We start from the raw sequence: 22,253 nt of genomic DNA, 5'->3' as shown, positions 1-22,253 counted from the left end.
GCTGAGCATGAGTGAAGGAGAACAGCTAAATTAACAGCACTATGTGACAAACAGGAGGTTCTTGTTTGCAAGAATCACTTTCATTTGTGAACCGCTGTTTCACTGAGGCTTTTGCTGCTGAAGGCGATTGGAAAATGTGCATTTAATGCTGCGAGAGCATCCAAATCTGAGCTCCAGTCAAGATTAAGTGATCAAAGTAACACGAATATGATATTAACCTTATTTAAAGGCAATCAACTCAAAACAAGGGAATCCCTCTGTGACAATTAAGTGCAGGTCGAAATAATGGTTTTACATTTTGTTCCTGAATTTTATATTTGAGTTGGTTTTATTTGGGTTTTTGATAATCTGTAGCTGCCCAGGATCAGTGGCATCTTCTCGCTCCCATCGTTTTTGCAGAAAAAAAAAAGCATAACATGGGATTAGGAAGATTTAGGAAAGTCTATGGGGGATGTTTTCCTTTTTTTTGACAGATTCAGGCTACATTTTACCCCCTGTTCCTAGGATTTTAGCAGTAAAAGAAAAACAATCTTTAAAAACTAGCTGTCTAGTGGTTAGAGATTCATATTTAAAAGATTACTGTACAAATGTAATCATATTTTTTCTCTTCTTTTTTTCTTTTCCTGTCTCAAATCAAATATTGAAATAAAAACCTTGTATTTATCGAACTTTGATTTAAAGACCCCCCTCTAATGAAAATGCTGCTTTTAGTGTTTTTAAAATGTAATTGTGTCTTTTTTCTAACAATGCAGGACATACTGTATAAAAAGAAAATTTAACTTAAAAATTGCATATCTGAGTATGTCTTTATTCAAATCCTTGTGAATTAGGAGCGGACGAAAAATAATGTTTCCTGCTCCACTCCATTCTGATGCATCTGATGGGAAATGGGGCGGATTTACTCTGTGCCAACAGTTCTGCCCACAACTCAGAGGAGAATTTACTTATGAATTCCTGTAGCTCTGCAGAAGCTATAGAAACGACACAGGTTTTCTGATTTGGGCTTAAAACGGCAAAATCATAATTAAAAGACCACTCGGAACGCTTGGAAAATAGATCAAAAGATGATCGGAGTGGGACTTTAAATGCTCAAAAAAATCATTAGATATGTAAACATTTTATAAAAATTGTAGTTAAAAAAAATTAGTGAAAATATATAACACAAAAAACAGCTAGGGAGCTGCAGAGAGACTTCATCCTACCAGTTTATAGTTGTTTGTATCAGTCACCACTGCAAAAGTGTTGTATTGAGTGCTGGGAGTTTGGGAGCGGTGTTGTGCTGCAGCGGGGAACAAAGAACAATCTACAAGCTCACATAAGAATATGTGTTGTTGGAGATGCTATATTTGAGTGTGAGGTTGTTACTTATCTCATCAGGGTGCAATGGTGGTGAGGTGAGGGAGCGCAGCCAATCCCTGGTGGAACCAGACTGCAAACCCTGAGCTCTCAGCTTAGGAGCAATCTGGGAGTTGCAGATAGAGTCGAGCCACATGGGGCCAGCTTAGAAATAGAAGCACCTTTGTGTGAGCACTTGTTTACCTGCATGTCAACATTTTTGACTCAGCTCATTAACCTGTGCAGCTGGGTGGATCAAACCATCTCAAGCGCTCCGTCTCGATGTTTTTCACAATTATTGGCAATGGCCTAATGTTTGAACGAATGCAGTGAACTTCAGCGGATGAACACATGAAAGAGCGGAGCGATGCAGCAGCTATCGCACCTCAAAGGCAGCGAATCGATTTCAGCTGATACCAGTTCACACATAAACCCTGTAGCACTTTCCTCAAATCTAATCATGGATCCATTTAAACTGCGTTAGCGGGGAGTCTACTTGCCACTGAGATGGGCTCTCATTTTCCAATATTTTTGAGTGCATCAGGTAAAAAATGAGCCAAGTAAGGGTGAAATAACTGCTATACATCTTCCATCTCTAAGAGGGAAAAGGTTTGTCATGTTCCTCTGAGCCCTGCCTCTCTTCTTTTCCCATTATCCATGCAGTCAGCATCCTCCATAAATTGTTTTGCATGACCTTTGCTTTAGCAGTTCTAATTATTACCATCACACAAGCCCTGTAAGGCACACGGCTAATTATGCTGGATTTATCTGAAGGGACATTGGTGCCATTCTTCATAGGCGTGTCTTGGCTACTGTCAGTGCGGGTGATTTAAACCAAGAATAAGGTTAATTTGGGTAATATGGTAATTGTAATTAGAGTCTCGGTAATTACAGGCATAGTAGCTATAAAGACAAGCCCATTAGTAATAGTGATCCAAATGAACCCGTTGCACATATGCCATACCTTTAATAGTTGAGTGAAATGGCTTTGCCAGAAAAGTGTGAGAGATAAAGCATGATGACATTATCACCGGGCCACATTGTTGCTGTTTCCTCGCCACAGTTGCCAATCGATGTTTGACAGTGGTGGCTGAAAAAGATTGGATTTTCAAAGGCATTGTGGTACTTTCCATTAATGTAGGGACCAGAACCTCTAGTCATCGCATCTCATAAAGAGTTGTAACGAGAGGAAACAGTATTTTCAAAGCTTCCGCATGAATAAAGAGGGGCAGTTGGAGCCGTCTTTTGGCTGGCAGGCAACTCGTGTAATGAGCCTAAGAGGTATCCAATTATTCCACGTGCGATCAAAACGGAGACGGAGATTACTTCACTTGCCTCTTCTTTTTTTTTCGTTGACATTTTATACTGTAACATCTTTTGATAGGGGGCTGGGGGAGAACGGAATAAAACGACTGCCAGCGAGAGCCTGATAGTGTTGAACAGGCTGCAGCTGTACAGTGGTTTCTGTCTCGCAGACACAAGCATAAGCTTTCACTCACATTTTTATTGTTCTTCTCTTTCTGTGCTTTGCTTGTATTTCGTAATAAAAGTACCTGTTCCGGTGAATGATGCATTATGCTTCTTTCACAGTATGCCAATTGCTCAAGACAGGAAGGACGCTTTCTCATGACCGCAGGCTCTGGCTAAAAAACTTGACGCCTGATGGCTGACATATTTTTCATAGAGCTGCAGTAAATGGACTGAAAGCACTCACTCAAAGTCCCCTTTTCCCCATCCAGCATCAAACCTGTTTACCTGTCCATAAAATAAACGAATGACTAGGTATAATAGGATAAATTGTAAATTGACTTTAAAACTACAATCATCATGATGGATCTTTGTGTTTGAATGTAACTCTTACTTTCTGTTATGGTACTTTAAAGCCCCACTCTGATGAAAATCGTGTTATTAACATGTTCTTGTGGCATTTTTCAGATGATGGAGGGCATGTATAAAAAGAATTAGGCTTAAAATTGCATTTCTGAGAATTTCTTTATTCAAATAATTGTGAATCAGGAGCAGATGAAAACATGCAGTTGGAAGAAGCTTGCAGATGTGATTCATCTACTTGCAGACAAATAAATCCATCTATGTCTTTGTTTTCCTTGTATAAGCTGGCATCTGGCTCTAAACTGTACAGTTGGATTAGTCTTATAGTGTTCATTTTTGTTGCACTGCTAATGTTAGGTTGAGGTTGTGAGGGGCTGTTACCTAACGGAAGAGAGTGTAAACAGATAGATGATGGAAAGTGGGGGCAGGCTTACTCCACGCCCACAGTCTCGCCCACAATGGACTACAGCCGCACTGTAGAAACTTTAACCTTGAAAACAACAAATATTTTTGGATTTTGCCTAAAAATGACAAACATTTTAAAAGACAACTGTAACGCTTTTCCTATCGTCGTAGTGGGACTTTAAAGCCTTTGCTGGATGAAGAGCACAAACTTAGACACAAGTTTTGCAAATGCACCCATCTAAAAATGTATTCCCAAAATAGACTAACTTTTGTTACGATCCTCCCCTATTTTACTCTGGAAAAAAAAAGAAATGGGGATTTCCTTAAATACCCCACACTCCCCTGGGTCCCACGCCTTGATTACATGACTTCTGTTACATAAATTACCTTTACACATGTGCAGATGTTCAACCATAATAAATCATTTAGACGAACATGAAATATGTTAGAAAAATATTGTGTTTTTAAGGCAAAATCTGATACACGTTTGTTCTATTTCTCATTACTGGCTTAGTGGATTGTGTTATTTTGTTTACACAGTGCTTTAAAACATGTTACAACAAACAAAAATAGATAAAGATTGATATTTGGCTGTCATGTAAGCAGGATTGCTGGAAACCCTTTTTCTAGAAATACCCAAATTATTGGATTGTGTTTTGAATTTTTCCAGATTACTATAAAAGCACAATAAATGCCTCGGGCTACACAGAGAAAAAAGGCATTTTTCCGAATGTAAGACATCAAACTGCATCATGCTTTGAGACAGAAATGATGAAATAACTAAAGACAAATAATATTATGTACCACAGCACTGAGACAAAGACAACCCCACCAATCTGCATCAGAACAGATAAACATCCAGCCCTGAGATATGTTCTTGGTAGATAACAGCTTAGCGTGAGTGTTAGCAGCACACAGCAGTGCAGGCAGACAAGCTCACAGAGCAGAGCTTTGATAAGCACCAGAAATTACTACATGTTGTTTATGGAGGCAGAACAAAAGGATTCAGGGTCTTCATTTCAAGAAATCAGGTTGTGAAAAGGTGGATCCAGGATCTGAAATGAATGTCAATTAGATGGATGTGACTTGATGATATGGCTGCAATTATGGAGAAACAAGATATCTGCTCAAGTGAGTGTTTGTGTGTGTGTCTGTGTCAGTGTTTTCATTGGTTGAATGAGATGTAGAAGTGCAGTGCTTTGTTCTCCCTTGTGGAGAAACAGAGATCCCTCATTTGTGTGTTTTTTTTTTTTTTGTTGTGTGACCCTGCTTATCGCCCCGCAGTGAAAAACCATGTTTCCCCCCTAAAGACAGGCCTACTACAACAAATTAAATTAAATAATGTCAGAGCGGTTAATCCCTGTGTGTTTCAGCAGCTGAAACCCCCCCACCCTCCCTTACGAATGAGTGCATCTGGACCCCTCTCCTCTCCACTGGCCCTGCTCCCAAGCTGCCAGACTCCCAGTCCCTGACCGAGACAACAGCCGGCCGCCCTCAGACTTTCTGCCCCGCTGTGACCACGCAAACGTCTCTGTGTGCAAAAAAAATCTCTCCCTGTGAATTTCGTTTTCTCTGAAACTGCATTTTAGCCTTCTTTCCATGTAAATTTGGATTCGGGTAGCAGTGGTGGCATCTGTTTTGCTTCCAAAAGCAGTGAATGCTGTTTGATGGCACATTCCTGTTAATAAGCCGTCTTTACAGATGCTGTAGTTATCTGTGAGCAGCTAATACTCTACTGCCAATCCCACCAACAACAGCCTGAAAGGTTCGTCCTAAATACTAGCAGCAGATGTGCTGCACATGAAAGCACCAGCAAACAGGATACAAAAAAAACAAATCACCAGGTTTCTGAGTCTGGGTCTTGTGATGTAAGCTAGAGGCTCTCTTAAGCAAAAGGGACTGATTTATGGTGCATTCTTTGGCATCAAGCTACATCATCCAGCCCTGAAACCGAGCTTTGATTTGCATTAGTAGCCGCTGTTGTGTTTAAGGGGGTTGCAGGGGAGTTTTTGATGATTGCGGGCCTGCAGGCCAGCCTTGCATGTGTGTGCTGCAGATGTGAGCACCTGCACACATGCCCTATGAAAAGCTCCATCACCCCTCCATCCAGTCAACACGCAGTGCAAACATGGTTTGTTTGAGCGAGTGGCCTGGGGCTGTTGGATTAATGAGCGCTGATGAAGTTCCACTCGTATCCAAGGTGCTGCCTCCCTATTTGCTGGAGTGGCTGAGATGCGGTTGTGTGTCTGGAGGCGGTGACTCATTCCCTTTACCCAGTGTCAGATTAAGGCATGTCAATAAACAGACCCACTCAATCCATCTCCGAGTGACTGCATCCGTTCACAGAGCTTCCTAGTCTGTAATGAGCTGCTGCAAATCTTCATCCAACTAAAATGTCTGGAAAGATGCCTTGTCACAGAGAGTAGGAGAGGAAAAACAGAGACAGGCGACGGGGAGAGACTGCAGCTGCTCGGGTGTGAGTGGCAGCCACCTTTAAGCTGCTGAGACAAATTTCACAGAGCCGCACTCCTCCGTGCTGCAGAGGGTGAGAAGATCAGCTCTCCGCACGGCTTATTTCATCTCCTTTTTAATTTTTATTTTCCTGGTGTGTGCCGAGTTTATTAAAAATTAATTCCTTGCTTACTGATTTCAAAAGTAACTGAAAGTCATGCTGTTTATTCAGTCGCTGCTCTCGTGTAAGCAATTTAAGGGGAATGTGTTTACATAATCTGCACTGTTTCGGAGTGTTTATTTTTAAGGCCCGGCCCAAGGGATCCAAGAGAAACCTTTGGGAATATCTTCTGCTCCAATTTAACACCCCCCTCCCTCAACACTGGCTAATGTAGGCCACAACTAAAATTAAAAAAATGACTATCTAGTAATTTTGTCTGTTGCTAAAAACGTCTGTGTTACTCCACAAAACCTTCCTAGATTAGATTCTCTTCTTGGCATTTCAGAGTTTTTTTCAAGAAAAAAGCATTTGACCATCTACCTCTCATGTGGCGCCATATGCACATTAACGGATTTTGGGATGAGAGGAGCATGAAAACTTTTGACTCTGACATCCAAATTAAAGTAAATCCCTCAAGGCTCGCCTGGAGGGGGAAGTTCCTGCTTTTGAGTTTGATTGGGCTCCGCAGGCTTTAAGGAAGGTAAGCTGATTTCTTTCAGGAAACGGAGCGGATAATCAAATCTCTTCCTTCCCGCCCCTCTTTTGGATATGTTAAACCATAAAGTCTAATGACATGGAGACACAGAAGTCTTCTGTTTGATCTGCTGTGAGAATCAGTCTGAAGGCGTGCGCAGGCCTGAACCTGGAACAGGTGTTTAATGACACCCTATCCTCTCCGCTTGAAGCACTATTTTTCTCTGATTGATATTATAGCTGTATGAGAAAGACTTGAAAGCAGTAGACAAAGACAAAGCAAACACCAACAACAAAAAAAACTAAATGCAGTGTGGCCAACAGCAGTTTGGGCCTGAGCGGCTCAGACTAAAGCTTCTGTAGCGTCAGCCGTCTCCAGCGGAATGCAGACGTCTGCAAACGGGCCCTATTATTTAAAATCTTTTCATCATGCTGAAAGAGAAGGAAATAGCTTTGACGTTGAGAAGCTCATGAATAATGAAAGCTGTTTCTATCAATGTATGTATAATTAATCACATCTCTACTAACAGGACTTCTGTGGAGCCTGTAGTCCTGAGTGACATGGAGACTGGTCTGCCTTGTTGTCTCGGCTTCACAATAATAGTCGGCAGCATGATCTGCAGATTTCTACATGGGTTGAGGAGCGAAAAGAGCGGACGTCACACCTCAGCTGCGCTCCCCACTGAAGGAGGGCTGATTGTTTTCGTGTGAATGGGAAGACTTTTGCTCAGTTTCACACAGGAAGGCAGGGAAAATGGAGAGGAAATGCAAGCAGGAAGTGCAGTTAAGTTTCATTTATCTGTTTCATTGTATCTAAGTAAAGCGCTCAATGAGAGCGCTCATACAATACTGAACACATGTACTCAGAGACCCCAGAGACCTCGTAGCAGCTTTTAGTTCACAGAGTGCATTTTCCCCCCAGTTGTGATCATCTTTAAACGTCGGACGAAAACAAAGAGCTGTAAAATCTGTTTTTAAAGACCCACTTCAAAGAAAATCATATTTTTGCTGTTTTTAACATGTTTTTGTGGCATTTTTTAATGATGGGGGACATTTTTTAAGATAATAAAGATTAAAATATTATTCATGGGACTTATTTGTTCAAATAGTCATGAATCAGAGAAATCATCAGAGAACAGACAAAAAAAATGGAGTTGGTAAAAGCTCCCTACTCTGCTAAATGCTGATACAATGGCTACTGTAGATCCACGTATGTCTTTGTTTTCCTCGTCTGAGCTGGCGTCTAGCTCAAAACTGTACAGCTAGCTACAAAATTGCTCGCTAATTTTGTTGTTTAATGTAAGGTTGTGAAGGGCTTTATGCTGGCAGGAGAGCTTTTAAATTTATGGATCATAGGAAGTGGGGCAGGCTTACTCCACAACAACGGTCCCGCCCACGCAAATTTCAAATAAACTCTTGCCACTCTGCAGAAAGTAACCACAAAGGTTTTTTGATTTTGCCTAAAAACAGTATCATCAAAATTAAAAGACCACTGGGAACGCTTGTTACAATAGATCAAAAGAAAGGAGTGGCACTTTAAAGACTCACAGGATCCCTCACATTCACACTATGGTTGATTTCTAAATGTGTGACTGGGCCGAGCTTTTGGGTGATGAAGCGGCATATTGCGGAGAAAGTGGCAGGTTGTTTGTCACTCATAGCCTTCTGCCATAATTGATATAATTTGAGTTTGTAGAGGAGCCGGTTGATATTAAATGGTAACAACTCTCTTTATTCATCACACCAGGGCTCTTTTGGGAGGCAGGAATAGAAAATGTAATCCCATCCACAACTACGGCTGTGCCTCGGGCACTCTTTCACCCTTTTTACCACTGATCCTCCCTCTGGGACTTCGCCCTTGCTAAGGGAAGAGGGAAATCTATAATCTAGCAGATGGCAGCAGGACTTTGGGAAATCTACTAATCAATTTGAACGTGGTGATGGTGGTCATCAACTGCAAAAGAACAAAAGCATGAGTCTGCCCAACACTTAGGCAGATAGATGAAATGCATCTTGGTGGTGGGTGTTATGATGTGAGCTGCACGGAGATGCCGCTGGATGCAGACCCAGAGGCGAGGACACCAGGCGCCGGCGCAGGCTTATAGTCAGAGGTGTATTGTTGTGGCAAGCAGGAAAGAGAAAATGTGTGTGTGGAGCCACGTGACTGTGCAGGAGGCTCAAAGGGAAGCATTTCAGTTCATAGCTGCAGTCAGTCACAATCTTGCTGAAGAAATGACACTTAAAGACCCACTTAGATGAAAATCCTGTTTTGGGTGATTTTACCATTTTTCCAACGATGGAGGACATATATAAAGAAAATTAAGATTGTGTTTCTTTATTCAAGTTGTTGTGAATCAGGAGAAGGTGAAAGATCTGTAGAAATACGCTGGGCGGGCCAAAAGCTTCCTGCTCCTCTCCATTCTGATGTATCCACTCGCTGACATGTACGTCTTTTTTTTCCTCGTCTGAGCTGGCGTCTCACTCAAAACTGTACGGTTGGATAGCTACAATATTGCTCGCCATTTTTGCTGAACCGGTATTGTTAGGTTGGGGGTGGGAGGGGCTGTAAGCTGGTGGAAGAGACTGTAAACAGAGATGATGGGAAGTGTGGGCGGGTCACACACCAACAGTCCCACCCACCACTCAGAGGTGATTTTTTTAATGAATTACTGCTGCTCTGCAGAAACTATGTGCTAGAAAACAACCTTGTTTTTAGATTTTGGCTGGTGCAGACAGATTTTGGCTAAAAAGGACAGAATTCTAATTAAAAGACCACTGGGAACGGTTTGAAAACAAATGATAAAAGGAGTACACAAAGGCACACATTTCCTTTTTTCCTGTAATATTCTCCTGCTGTTTTCTGATCCAGCTCCCCCTTCTAGGCTTCCCCGAATCCTTTTTTTTTAACCGATTTTATCATGTGAACCCTCAGATCTCTTCCTCCTTATCCCCTTGTTAAGCCATAACAAGAAACATTAGGGCAACATTTCCTTCCTGGATGGATGGATGGATGCATAGATGGAGGGTTTGGGGGGGGGGTCCATGCTCTGCAGGCACGAGGCACACTCTCTTGCTGCTCAAACACAAACTGAAGCAGCCAAATTTGATCTGACAGTCTTAATTGATTCTGTCTCGTCTGTTGTTCTGTGTGCTTAAACAGTGGATTTTAGCTCGGCATCCTTTGTCCACAAGACGCATGGTTGGATGTTTTCTGTCAGCAGAATTGATGACTCTGAAAAGTTGCACCCATGACAGACACAAGCCACCATCTCCTCTAATCAGTTTTCCTTTCCAGCTGCCCCCCCCCCCCCCGCTGCATTAGATACGATTCTTTTCAAATATTAACTTTGGTTGAAGGATTGATAATGTGCTTTTTAAATTTTGGCATGGATGCATTTTCTGCACATCAATAAACGACTACAGAAGAAAAATAAAGTCTGGCTATAAATTGAGCTCTTAAGAAATGTATTGCTGGTTGCTGCATTTATTTTTATGTAGCATGTTGCTAAATCATTTGTCAATACTTAATGCATTTTTTTTTCCCCCAGCTTGCTTTTTTCTCCTCCCAATGTACTTCTTTACTGTGCAAGCCATGAAATAATACACCCAGCAGGGCATCTGTGTGACATCTTTTCTCTCCTTTTCTTTCCTATCTGTGTGACATCTGGTGAACTTGTCGGGTGTTTACTGGTGTAACAACTGGTGTCCTCTCCCCCCGCCCCCCTCCACACTCTTCCCTTCTGCAGTGCTCCTCTATGCCCCCACACAATGAATACACTTGCATCCAGACTACAGAAGTAATTTTCTCTCTGGAAGGAAGGCAATTTAAATCTTACAGCAGAAAGCAGGCAAGGAGACCATTTTCTTTTCTGTGGTGGGGGGAACGGGTCCCTTTGCCTCAGGTTTTAATGGAGAGAAAGAAGCAAAAGGTGAAAAGTGGATAGCTACCGGGCTGCAGCAACTGGACCGCAACTTTCTCCCAGGTCAAAATCGCGCCCATTTCCTCCCATCCTCACCGCCTCTCACTCTCTACGCTCCCTCCACTTTTGCTGACAGCACCTATCCGTCACCCGTCCACACTGGGGACCACATTCCTGCCTCCAGTTTTCCAGATGAAACGGAACAACGATTATGGGGATTGAGCGGCTCTGGCCACCAAACTCGGGCCGCTCAAAGCACAACAACACATTGTCCAATCTGATTAAGGAGCCATTTGTGGCATCCTTGCTGTAGTTAGGCAGCGCTCATCCTCTAGCCTGAAACTTGACCTTCCAGCAAGGTTTATTGACACATCCTCCAGTTTGAAGTTGGTTTAAAATGGGAGAGGTGGCATTGCATTTCTTTACAGGAAGCCTGACTTAATGCATTCAATTCTTCATCTGAATAGGCAGTGTTACGTGACTCACTGCTCCAAAAGACTTGTTTGTATCCTTCAAAAATCAACAAAAAGATATATTTTTATTTAAAACGCTGCACTTCTGAGGAGCTGAAGGATAATGCAGCAAAAGGTAAAAGAGCCTCTTAAAAAAAAATAAAACTCTCAGAAATACTTAAAGAGCCTTTTTATTTCAGAAGCAAGTGGGGATCAGGCCATGCCACCTTCCTCTGCAGGTGACATTCGCCCAGAACATGCCAACAAAACCAATTACAAGCTGCAGCCAGAGTGACTTTCACAAGAAATGCTCTCTCAAATGAAGTTTCCCTCTTGTTACTGGATTTCTATTAGTGTCTCTGTGAATGCGTAGCCTCTGTGGCAGATGAGGCAGTTTTAATTTGCGTGCACCAGAATCAAAGTGGAGCACAAACGCACCACAAAACATTAGGCATATGCAGAGCCTAATATATGGATTATGTAAATATTATGCCATCTATAGTCAAATGTGTTTATTATAGGAATGTTGATCTGTGGGCTTGTCCATTGGGGAATTGCTAAGTTCAATTTATTTCACATAAATGTCAGGATTTCATGAAAAAATGAAAAAAGAAAAGTTTTATCTAAATATGGTGCAGTATTTATGTTAATTTTATTCCTTCTTAATAGTGTTATCAAGTGTTTAACTGTAAGCTTCATTAGCTTTAAATAAAAAAGGGATTTGCTCTCATTTATAGATTATATTGCTAAAATGAATTAAAAATAAGTTTATCACTTTAAGTAAACCCTTTTGAGAATAATAACAGACAACTATGTTAGCAAGTGAGCAGAAAAGATAACCATATTTTTCTTGCATCAGCCCGCAAAAACATGCGCATTTGAAGACCAAAAAAAATGGTGTTTTTGGTGTTTTTAACATTCTTTTTTTCTTGATGGAAGATACATATAAAGGAAATTAATCTTAAGAATTGCGTTTTTGCATATTTCTTTATTCAAACTGTTCTTAGAGAGGAACAGACGCAAACACGTTGTTTGGAAAAGCTTGCATTAGTGACATAGAAGTTATCTGGCAGGCTACACGCTCCCTGCTCCGCTCCATTATGATTCATCCACTTGCAGACAAATAGATCCATTTACATCTTGGTTTTCCTCATCTGAGCTGGCATCTGGATCAAAACTGAACAGATGGATAGCTCCAATATTTGTCACCATTTTTGTTTCACCGGTAATGTTAGATTGTGGATGTGAGGGGCAGTAAGCTAGCAGGACAGAGTGTAAACACATGGATGATGTGAAGTAATGGTGGGTTTTTTCTGCGCCGAGGGCCAATGAATTAGCGTCGTTCTGCAGAAACTATATTTTTTGCATTTTGTCTAAAAATCGCATTAAAAGACCACTGTTTTAAAAAATAAAACAATAGATGATCAGAGTGGAACTTTAAACAAAAATTTTAAATGTATTTTTTCTGAATTTGGCGACTAGGGTTTTTTCCCTTCGAATCACAGACTAAAGAAGTTCAAAATGCTCGACCCCATTAACATCTAATGAGGCCCGTGTGTGCGGTCACACTGTGTTTGGTCAGAGTGTGACAGCTGGGCCGCTGCTACCTCAACAGCATGGCTGCATCACATGTTTAGCCTATTTGATGATCAGCAACTGTTTTTCTAGCTGCAGCAATAACCTTTCCTAACATCACGGTGAATTTTTTTGAGTTGTTCTTTTTTTCCCCCCCTGCAGGGCTTTGATATTTGTACTCTAGGCTTTCTCGGGAAGTCAGGCGTTGACTTGCAGCTTTTATCAGGAGACTGTGTCTGCAGTGGGGAATTTTAAGTGAGGATTCTGCCGCAAAAACACCTGCATCTTATCAAACTTTGTCTAAAGGGTCATACATATCCTCTTTCCAGACCGGGGGGAGGCTTTGATATGTTGTGGCTCTCTGATGTTTCACGCAGGGCAGGAAGATGCTCGGCAGATGTGGAGGGGCTACCTGCTCAGTCAACACTGACTTTTCTGTCCGTGTGCTAATCTTGTCAGACCCCCCCCCCCCCCCCCCTCCTCCCTGCTAAGTGAATGTTGAACAAAAATGACTGGAGATTTCCTTTGAAATACGTTCCGCCAATGTGGGTCAGAGATCTTTTTGCAGGCATATTTTGAGAAGCTTTTCATCTGCAATTGCGGAGTGAAGATTCCCCTGGTGCACTCTTAATTTCCTCTACTTTTCTTGCAGTTATTTATTTAATATCTCCACATTCATGTCTTCTCAAACATGGTCAAAGTAAAGAGTTCAGAGGGGGTTGAGAAAAACAAAGTGGGGGAAGGAAACTTTTCTTCTTGCCGTCTGCATGATGTCTGTCTTCCCTAATGACTCCATTTTAAAGACAGTGGGCTGACCAGCGGCGTAGGGAGGGAGCACAGGATCGAGAGTGGGGAGGGCGAGGAGGAGAAGAGAGGCTGTGCTCGCAACAGCAGTCTCTTCAGCTCCCAGTCAGCCTCTCTGTGTGTGTGCTTTAAAAGGGAATAGAATTCAGCCCTTTGAAAGCCGAGGCTGCTCACCAGGGCTTTTGTGTAAAATAACATTTCTACTGAAAGCCAATTACTGCTAACATTATTTTGGTTGCTTCCATTATTAAAAGTATCTTTCTTTGTTGCACCACCCCCTTCCCATTCCCATTCCACCCCACTCCCAACCCACCTGCCCCCCCCCCATTTCATTCTCTATTACAGACGGAGAATTATTCCATTGATTCCAGTTATGTGAACAGCCGAGCCCACCTGATTAAAAGGTATGTCTTTATTAGGAACTGCTACAAGCAGCTCATTACCATTGTTATCTGTAATTGTTTCATCTAATGAGTGCAGATCCACAGTTGCTGCAGTTTGCATGTGTACCTGCATGTTTTTCATTCAAAGGAAATGCGTTAGGAGGAGAAGATTTGGCGATAAAGATCGTTTTGCAGCCCATGTGGTTGAAACGATGTCATACTAATTATGCAAAACTGCAAAAAAATGGATTTTTCGTGATGTTGCTCAAAATACGAGAAACCAATCATCAATAAAAAGATCAAAAGTCATCATGTACTTTAAAGCTACGTTCACACCACCCTCTGCAACGCGGGTTAAAGCGGCTACGTCCAAGGAAAAGTCTCCTGAAATTGCGTGTAAATGCACGTTTGGAGTTTCTGTGTTCAAAACTACAGGCTATGGGCTCTGCACACAAAAAGCCTGTCCATTGAACGCGCGTTGAAAGTTAAACTAGGCAAAGGATTTCTTTCTTCTGTGTGTTTTTATCTGGCTCACCTGACCGTGGTTACCTGATAGGGCTGCAGGAATTCAGTGCCTGGGGTTACGATGGGGGGGGGGGGGGGGGGTCATTTAGTAATTCCCTCCAGCCACAGAGGTTTGTTTGTAATCCGCCACTCAGCTTGCAGCCACAGTTGTACAACATTCCAGCTTTTTCTTTGTTTAAGGCTATTGCAGCCTTTTTTTAAACCCATTATGGTAATTCCCCCCTCCCAGCCGAAAAGATTCCTTGCATTAATGTAAACAAGTGTGGGCCTATATGGGATAATACAAAGAAATCCCCTCAGGAGCCAGGGGGCTGCGGTCGGGATGGGACAGGTGCAATCACAGCGATAAGATCAGAGTGCCGGCACAGCCTCCTCTGCAGTCCCGTCTTCCAGGCAGCAGAATGCATGTCTGGAGTTGAGGAATGCAGCTACCTTGTGCTGTCCTTCACTTCTTCTCTTTCTTCTTCGTCTGCCTTTACCTTGTTTGCCGTCTTTTGTTTACCATTATTTATGACTTTCTTCATCCCTCCATTCCTACCTATATGAATCCATCCAAGAAAGCACTTTTTTTTTCTGTTGCAGTAGCAGTTCATCCCCATTAAATGTTGTTTGTAAAGTCGAGTTTGTTCCAGTGGGATGGAAATCAAACGAAGGAAAATCACGCTGTTACTGTGCAGCTGTTGATTGTACCCACACACCCCACCCTTTTTATTGACTGTGAGCCCCGGCTAGACAGATGTTCAGTTTGTGTGCTCCCAGCTCTTCTTTAATCCATCTTCCTTGCAGGAATTCCTGATTACTACACTACGTGTTTGATTGGTGTGAGTGAGTGGTTCCCCCTTTGTTCGTTGTGATGTCCTTGACGCCTGTGCATCCATCCAAAATGTCCCCGGCTGAAAAATCCCACAGCTTCTCTTTTAGAGGGCTGAAAGTGTTTACCTAATCCAAGTAAGCTGTGAAAGGATTTATACTTCCTTGGCAACCTCTGGTTCCTACAAACAGATGCTGGAGAATGTCCTTGTTCCATTCGAAGGTGTAGCGCTTAAAAAATTAGAGCTATTTAAGTTGGTGGGAAATCCACGCAGGCTGGCAGAGATAAAGGGCAAAAAAAAAAAATCTTTAGGATGCAGAATATAAAGAGACAGCTTGTCACAAACCATTAGAGGCGTGTAGGTGAAGGACAGCGTGTCAGAGAAGGTACTGTGATGGTTAATCAACATTTCCCTTTGCTTCCTCCTGGCCCCCATGCAGCACATCAACATTCAAGGACCTGGAGGGGAACAGTCTGAAGGACAGCGGCCACGAAGAGAGCGACCAAACCGACAGCGAGCACGATGTCCAAAGAGGACACTATGTTGACACGGCTGTCAATGACATGCTGAACATGACTGCCCCCCCTAATGTTTGCCAGCTGCCAGACCAAGGTAAGGAAACCTGTTTGTGTGAGTTTTTAGCCTGTTTGTGCTAAGAGGGCTCCTGCAGTCTTTGAAGTGTTTTTTTTTTTCAGTTTCAAGATAAAACCAATATGTTTTTTTATGCTCGTGGAACATCTTTTAAGATCCATTATGCCCATTGTAGATCTCAAATAGAATGACAGCACCTTTTTTTGTCTTTGATGTCCTCCTTGTTCAGCTAATGTGAGAGATATCTGACAGCTAGGGCTACTTTGATTCTGGCTTAGGTAACTTTATTGATGGCTGGAAGCGGCGTTGGCTCTTGAAGTCGGGCTGACTTCAGATGTGCTGAATGGCAGCGGTCGGCCTGGTGGAGGTAGAAGAGCGGAAATCTACATATCTCTGTTTGACCTTATCCATTATTCAGTGGGATCATTTAGCAGGGAATTAATGTTGATGTTTCATTTCTCAGTCTCCTTATACAAAAAGTCAGTTGGCTGAAGTCAGTGTTAAGGGTCATGCTCATTCGTAGCCACTGCTACTCTGGCTGCAGAGGAGAATGGAAGCAAGGAATAGATTTCTGGAGAAGACTGGGACTTTACTAGATGCACCTGAGGGGATTTACTGCGCTCAAAGGAAGTACCGCATGCACAGGTGCACAGCTCAGTGGACTGCAAGAATCAGCAAGTGTGGGAATCCCATACTTGTTGGAATAATTGCAGTTAACTATGCTGCCGAAAACACTGGAAAAACGGTGTAACATTTTATTATACTATAAATTTGATTCACATCATAATGTGTGGTTGCTGATTCAATTCATAGTCGATGTGGGTTCATTTTGAATGATCTGATGACCCAAAAACGGTCCAGGACATATTCAGTCAAAACTTCAACCAGTGTGACTCAGAGATCAATACTTAAGTACTGAACAGTGCAGATGAGGTTTTCCAGATTCCTTGTGTTTCTAGCAAGAAAATTAGGTGTTTATTAAAAATGTGTACAAACAAGTAAACAAGAATTAATGGTAATTCCGTTCACAAGTTCAGCCATTTGTTTTTCTACATCAAAATGGTCAAAAGGGAATATTATTAGAACATTGTACCACGTTGTATGGTCACATGTCTTTGCTAAATTCAAAGTATTTTTACACATTGGACTGGAATGATGGACCGATCAGTTTTTGCTGCATCACATGTGTGTTGATGCACTTGGTCTTTTAGTAAAATAAACTACCATCTCTCAATCCGAGTGGTGTTTTCCAATATCGATATTTCATGTTGAAACGATTATATAATGGTATAGGTCGATACGATTAACAACTTGGCTCAGACAGATTGATCTGGTTGGATCGTTGGAATATAAATCGATTCATCGATTAACTGTTACACCTCTACACAGGAAACTCACACAAAATCACCATCTGAGTTATACATTTGCTCCAAGCTTGATTTTTAGTAGTTTTGGCAGCTACTGCCAAATTTAGGGTTTTTTCTTTGGAATCAACAGAATCCCCCGCCCCCCAATCTTTCCAACGGTGCCCTAGAAAACTGCCTGCTTTCTCACTTCTCCTGCTTTTAGAGCTGGTATGGGTTACATTTTAATGAGCCTGATATAACAGAAAGAAAATCTTATGTTATAAAAATGCATAAAGATTAGGAGATTTATTTAAATTATTCAGCTGTCTATTTTTATCAGCAGGCTGTGAAGTGAGTGGGCGGGGCCAAATAAGCAGTGGTAGATAGTCGTAGAGTCGTATTTAACAAACCAGCTGCTTCTCTCAGGAGCAATTTATTACGTTTTTTTTATGTTGTTTGTCTGGAGTATTATAGTATGGATTTTACGTTCGACGCAGACCAAGCTCCCCGGAATGCTTTGCCGAACACCTGCTCTCTTTTTTTTTAAAGACTCAGTCTAGAGATAGACATCGAGGTGTGGAGGGTCAGGAAAAATGGTGACCATTAAAATCAACTTGTCCCTGGCGTTCCCCCAGAGGCGTCGGACTATAATGAACAATGAAAAGTGAATTGGCTGTCCATTGGTTGCCAGTTGTAATTACTTCACAAAAATTCCTATGCCTCTAAAAAATGCATGCTGACAGGTCTTCTGCTAGTGGGATCTCATTATTGGAGACAATTAGGGATGATGTACATGAAGAATATTACAAGTGGAGAGCTCTCTGAGGCAGTGCGTTTTTCATTAACACCACCAATGATTGTATCTGTTTCAGCAAAATGGATGCATGCTTCCTGAATGGGTAATGCAGCTCGACACCGCTGGTAAACAGAACAAGAGGCTGTTTGGCAGTGTTGTCCATTCTTTTGACCGGAACAAAACTGATGATAACACAGTGTCTGTTTGGAATTACAATGTGTGTGCTTCTTATTGGCTTTTCTTCTCTGTCTTTTTCATGGCAACCTGCTGCAGACTCACCTTTTGGCCAGCAATTTTCTTCAGTAAAGACTTGACAAAATGGCCTCTCTGGAATCTTTTTTCCCATTGTTTGGAAAGTCAGTCGGCTGCAGAGGTCGCACTAGAGAGGCTATTTGTGGCTCTCAAATGATTTGACCAAAGATCAAGAGTGAAATTGTGCCCTGTAACCATCCCAACTGGTTAATTACGCTGAAAATGACCCAAATGGATGGGACTGATGGACGTATGATGTGTAAATATATATATGTGTGTGTGTGTGTGTGTGTGTGTCTCCTGCCATTACAGTATGACATAAGTGACATAAGTTTTTCGGTCCATGCAATATTGCTGCATTCAAGAACATGCTGAACATGGGTTTTTGAATGTGCTTTTAGCATTTAGTGTTCACACAGGTGCAAAATGTGGAAGCGGCGCAATTCTCGCGAATCCTGCTCCAGTCTTTTTCTTTCACAGCTCTATTCGGATATATGAATGACTTGGTGGCACAAACCACAATTTTTTGCAATTTCTCTTCCATAATCAATTTCCATGTCGCTATTCATGCATCACTCTCTTATCAGAGTCCCTGATTGGTCAAAGTTCAATTTGTTTAATTTTCAGCGCATGTTCCATTGCCGTGCGTCTTGTGCATGGAGCCCAAAAATGGGCTTAATCTTGCATAGCGACATGTGAACACAATCATTTTTAAGCCCAAAAGGTGCATATATGCGTGTCTACATAGACTTTTTATTGGAAGTGGTCTTTCAAATGTGCATTTCTGAGCCTGGTGTGAATGTAGCATGAGCTTTACTCAGCACCAGAGATCTTGAGACAATGGACACCGTTCTAAAGAGCAGATGGAGAATTTCAGAAAACAAAAAGGCATGTTAACACCCTGCTGCTCACCTGTCTACGGGGAGGAACTCTGCTGTTGCGGCGCCTGTCCTGCCAGCTAAAGCAGAAAACAAGTTAAAAGACTTGCAATTGCCAAAGGACAACAGCAACGTTTAGGCTGCGGGTAGGCATGCCTCTGTTTTTGTGTGATTTTCTTTTATTGTTCCACTTTCTTGTGTTGGGAAGTGGTGAGATCAAAAGGAAACTGGAAGGCAGGAAGGGTTAAACTCCAGCCTTTATAGCGCAAATGTTTACCATTCCCAGTGCCATGTAAAGATTTTGTTTGCCCAATAGACAAGTCGTTACCTTTACACAAAGACCCTGCCTTCCCGTCGTATTGTTGACTTTCATGCGGTAAAGCTGTGTGTGTGACAACATTCAGCCACTAACTATCCCAGCTCCAGATCAGAGCTGAAATTTTTTTCTTTTCTTTCTGAAGCAATTTAAAGTGTGATATTTGGTTTCTGTCCACGGGTTATACATCTTTCCCTAGTGATCTGGTTTACTCAGCCCTCTTCATTATTCTACCACCAACAGTAACTTGGAGCAAAGAGCTTGGGAAGAGATTTTCAAGTTCTATCTGAGTGGATAAACTCTTTGTTGAATCCCTGCCAAGAATCTAAAGAGGCGTGTGCTCCGTTTGAAAACCTGACCTTAAACATCTTCGCCCGGTGGATTAGATTAGGGAAGTATCTGAAGAACAAAATTATATCAAATCTCTTAAAATCTATAAAGGGAGTGATATCTTTAGCATGTAATGGCTTCTTCATATCTGCCAATGGAATAAAAATGGATATTATCGGTGTCGCTTTAAACTGAGTGAAGGAGCTACATAAAGCAAATTCCTTTTTTATCTTTACAGGCATGTCTGTGAAGTTAGAGGGCTTTGGTTGAAATGTGTGACATTCCAGCTTTGGTTACTCGGCGCCCTCCATGTCAGAGGACAAGGAAAGGAGCAGTCTCCAAGGGGGGGGGGGGGGGGGGGGGGGGGGGGGTGACAAAGACTTTAATCTATTTCTTTTTTTCCTGGTTTTCTTTGTCATAGCTCACGCTGTAATTCCTCTATGAGATGGATGAGCCATGGTCTTCCAGGATTAAGATTCTTGCATTGTTAATGGCTCCAGATATACCCGTGAGAGGGGAAAGAAGAGCGTCGTGTCATTTTACGGCATCCAATTTGTAGCTTGTTTGTCGTGCGTTTGTGGTTTTGCAATTCTTTCCGGGTCACTGTGAAAGTGCTCTTGAATGAAATCCCTGCTTTTTGGCCTGTTAGGCTCAGAAGGATCTGAGATTGCTCAATTAGCCCGAGCGGGGAACAGTCCTCTTTTATTTCTGACATATCCCTTGGCCTCCACCTCTGGAGAATATCTCTCATCTATCTGTTAGCTCCCTGTGGGTGTGTGCCTGAAGCAGGAGCACAAGAATGGAAGTCAACCACCACGGGCCTCAAATTCCTCCATATTCCCTTCCGCCATCAACTGATCCACAGGGTTTCACTGTTACTAATTGATACCCCCCCTTCCCACCCTACCACCTTATTCTCTTTTTTCCTTCCATCCGTCTCCTCTGTTTCATTCCTCCATGCAAACATCTCCAACCCACATCTCCCAACTTTTTGCCAGTCGAGCACTCCCCCACCCCTTGTTGAATTAAAGAAAGCGTAAAGGCATCTTTGCATGTTTCTTCCACAGACCTGCCCTAAATTCACAGCAGGAACATTTCTAGTTTGCAGTTCTCTGATCTACTGAGGAAAATGCTGACAGGTGTCAGAATCAGGAACAGAAGCGGGGCTGTGCTGACAACACGGGAGGAGGAGAGAAGGCTGTGCGTGAGGGAAGACAGAGATTGAGAGATAAGCCCAGAGTAAGCAGTCTTAGCGAGGGAAAATAAAAAGAGGACAAGAAGAAACAATTTCTCTGACAGGTAGAAGGTTTTTTTTTTCTTCTTCTTCTTCTCTCACTCCAAAGTATCTGTGCATTTGCCAGAGGAAAGTGACTGATTCTCAAACACTACTTGATCAAATTAAGCTTCAAAACGGCTGTGATTCTGGCTGGTAACAACACGTGTTGCACTGTGATACTTTGTGATTAGATCCACTTTTATCTCCATACAGTGATCATCCATTTTGATTTTGATTTGCCTAATTTAATAGGGAATCAGTGGAGGTAAAATGGCTGACAGTGACAAAGAGCTGAACACAAGCCGCGCTCAGAGACCGCCTGCTCGAAGGTGAAGTGGTAATAAACAACCGGAAATGTAGAGTTTTGCCTCCAAGATGTCGAAAAAAAAGAAAGAAAGAAAATGTCATTTCAAGGTGTATTATGCAGCCTCATCTTTTCTTGTTGTGCTCAACTCTGAATGACTTTGTTGCACTCCAAGCTGTCTGCTTCTGTTATATTGAAATTGTGCGTAATATGATAAAACAGAGCTGACTGATATTGATTTTCACACCTTGTAAAAGTAAAAAGGCTTGTATCACCAGCTGAGCTTGTATCACTGGAAGGAAAGATTTTCCACTTTTTTCCTCCTTGAATTTTCTTTTCCAACACCACAAAAAAAGTGCAGACTCCTTTAAATTTAAGCTTTTGAAGAACAGATTTAAAGTCCCACTCCGTTCATATTTTGATCTATCGCAAAATCATTCGCAGTGGTCTTGTAATTATGACTATGAAATGTAAACCCTGTGTCCTCCATCATCAGAAAAATGCCACAAGAACATGTTTAAAGCATCAAAAATGTGATTTTCATCAGAGTGGATCTTTAAGGAGATCCTCCACTTTAACTGGAAGCTCCAACAAAGGCTCATTCAGAACTTGATAAAAGGGTCTTCATTTCCAGTGGAGACGGAAAACATAGTAATGATATAATGCCATAATAGTATCCCTTGAACCCTCACATATGCCAAAGCTCTTCTGAATATACTCAGTGTATTTAATCAGCTCAAGAGGGGACGGCTTATCTTTTTACACTTGTCATGGATAGTACATTGAACATATCAGAGAGAGAAATGGGAATAGTTCATTATTTTCTGGGGCTCACAATGAGTCTGGTGTATCTCATTGCAGGCCCTCTTCTGACAGCTCATTTTCCAGACAATCCTGGCATTCAGTTCACAACACGGCAAGGCGAGAGACAGACAGCGACTGAGAGGGAGAGAGAAAAAGGGAGGAAACACGTAGGCA

The 22,253-nt window shown here is 42.1% G+C and overlaps 1 protein-coding gene across 7 annotated transcripts in view; it reads left to right on the top strand.

Annotated features, from left to right (window-relative positions):
* The window catches only part of pcdh19 (protocadherin 19), a 60,463-nt gene that overhangs the window by 16,908 nt on the left and 21,302 nt on the right, over positions 1-22,253 (top strand). For 4 of the 7 annotated variants that reach the window (XM_020706432.2, XM_020706431.2, XM_011479902.3 and 1 more), the window contains exons 3-4: positions 13,812-13,870; positions 15,626-15,798. In XM_020706432.2, the coding sequence (XP_020562091.1) occupies positions 13,812-13,870; positions 15,626-15,798 (232 nt within the window). Of the gene's footprint in view, positions 1-13,811; positions 13,871-15,613; positions 15,799-22,253 lie in introns of all 7 variants that reach the window. The other 3 variants (XM_011479903.3, XM_020706430.2, XM_011479901.3) reach the window with 1 other exon arrangement.

Source organism: Oryzias latipes, chromosome 10 (assembly GCF_002234675.1).
Source record: "Oryzias latipes chromosome 10, ASM223467v1".
NCBI lineage: Eukaryota > Metazoa > Chordata > Actinopteri > Beloniformes > Adrianichthyidae > Oryzias > Oryzias latipes.
This window is presented reverse-complemented; position numbering and strand designations above follow the sequence as displayed.